At 66.0% G+C, this 444-nt stretch overlaps 1 protein-coding gene across 1 annotated transcript in view; it reads right to left on the minus strand.

Moving 5' to 3' along the window:
* HINT3 (histidine triad nucleotide binding protein 3) overlaps positions 1-194 on the minus strand; it is a 9984-nt gene extending 9790 nt beyond the window's left edge. The window contains exon 1 of the mRNA XM_019520211.1: positions 170-194. Coding sequence (XP_019375756.1) covers positions 170-194 — 25 coding nt within the window. The remainder of the gene's footprint in view (positions 1-169) is intronic.
* Positions 195-444: the final 250 nt, after the last annotated feature.

Raw genomic sequence — 444 nt, forward strand, 5'->3', positions numbered from 1 at the left:
TCACGCCCGGCAGCGAGCGGCGCACGCGCACTCCGCCTGTAACGGGACAGGCGGGGCCTAGGGCACGTTCGGGGATGAGCTAAATGCACAGTCCAGTGCAAACACCTGGCAGCGAGTGCGCAGGCTCCCTACGACTTGGCTTCCAGCCACGCATGCGTCTGCCCTCCACCTTCCACAGGTCTGCGCTTGCGCATTCCGCTGGGAGGAAAAGGAGATGCGGCGCGCGCTGTCAGGTGCGATCACCGGGTGGTTGCGCTGGAGTTCTCCCAGCTGAACGTTCGCGCTGGCCCCACCCACTGCCTGATCTCAGCGGCGGTGAGGGAGAGCGGGAAGCGCTGTTTTTCTCGACCCATGTCTCGGCGGGGTCCTCCCCTTCCGGGTTCCAAACGGATGAAGGCGGGGGAGCCGTTGCCGGGAGAACCAAAGAGTGCGGGGGTGGGCAAG

Source organism: Gavialis gangeticus, unplaced genomic scaffold (genome assembly GCF_001723915.1).
Source record: "Gavialis gangeticus isolate Ggan-Ray unplaced genomic scaffold, GavGan_comp1, whole genome shotgun sequence".
NCBI classification, from domain to species: Eukaryota; Metazoa; Chordata; order Crocodylia; family Gavialidae; genus Gavialis; species Gavialis gangeticus.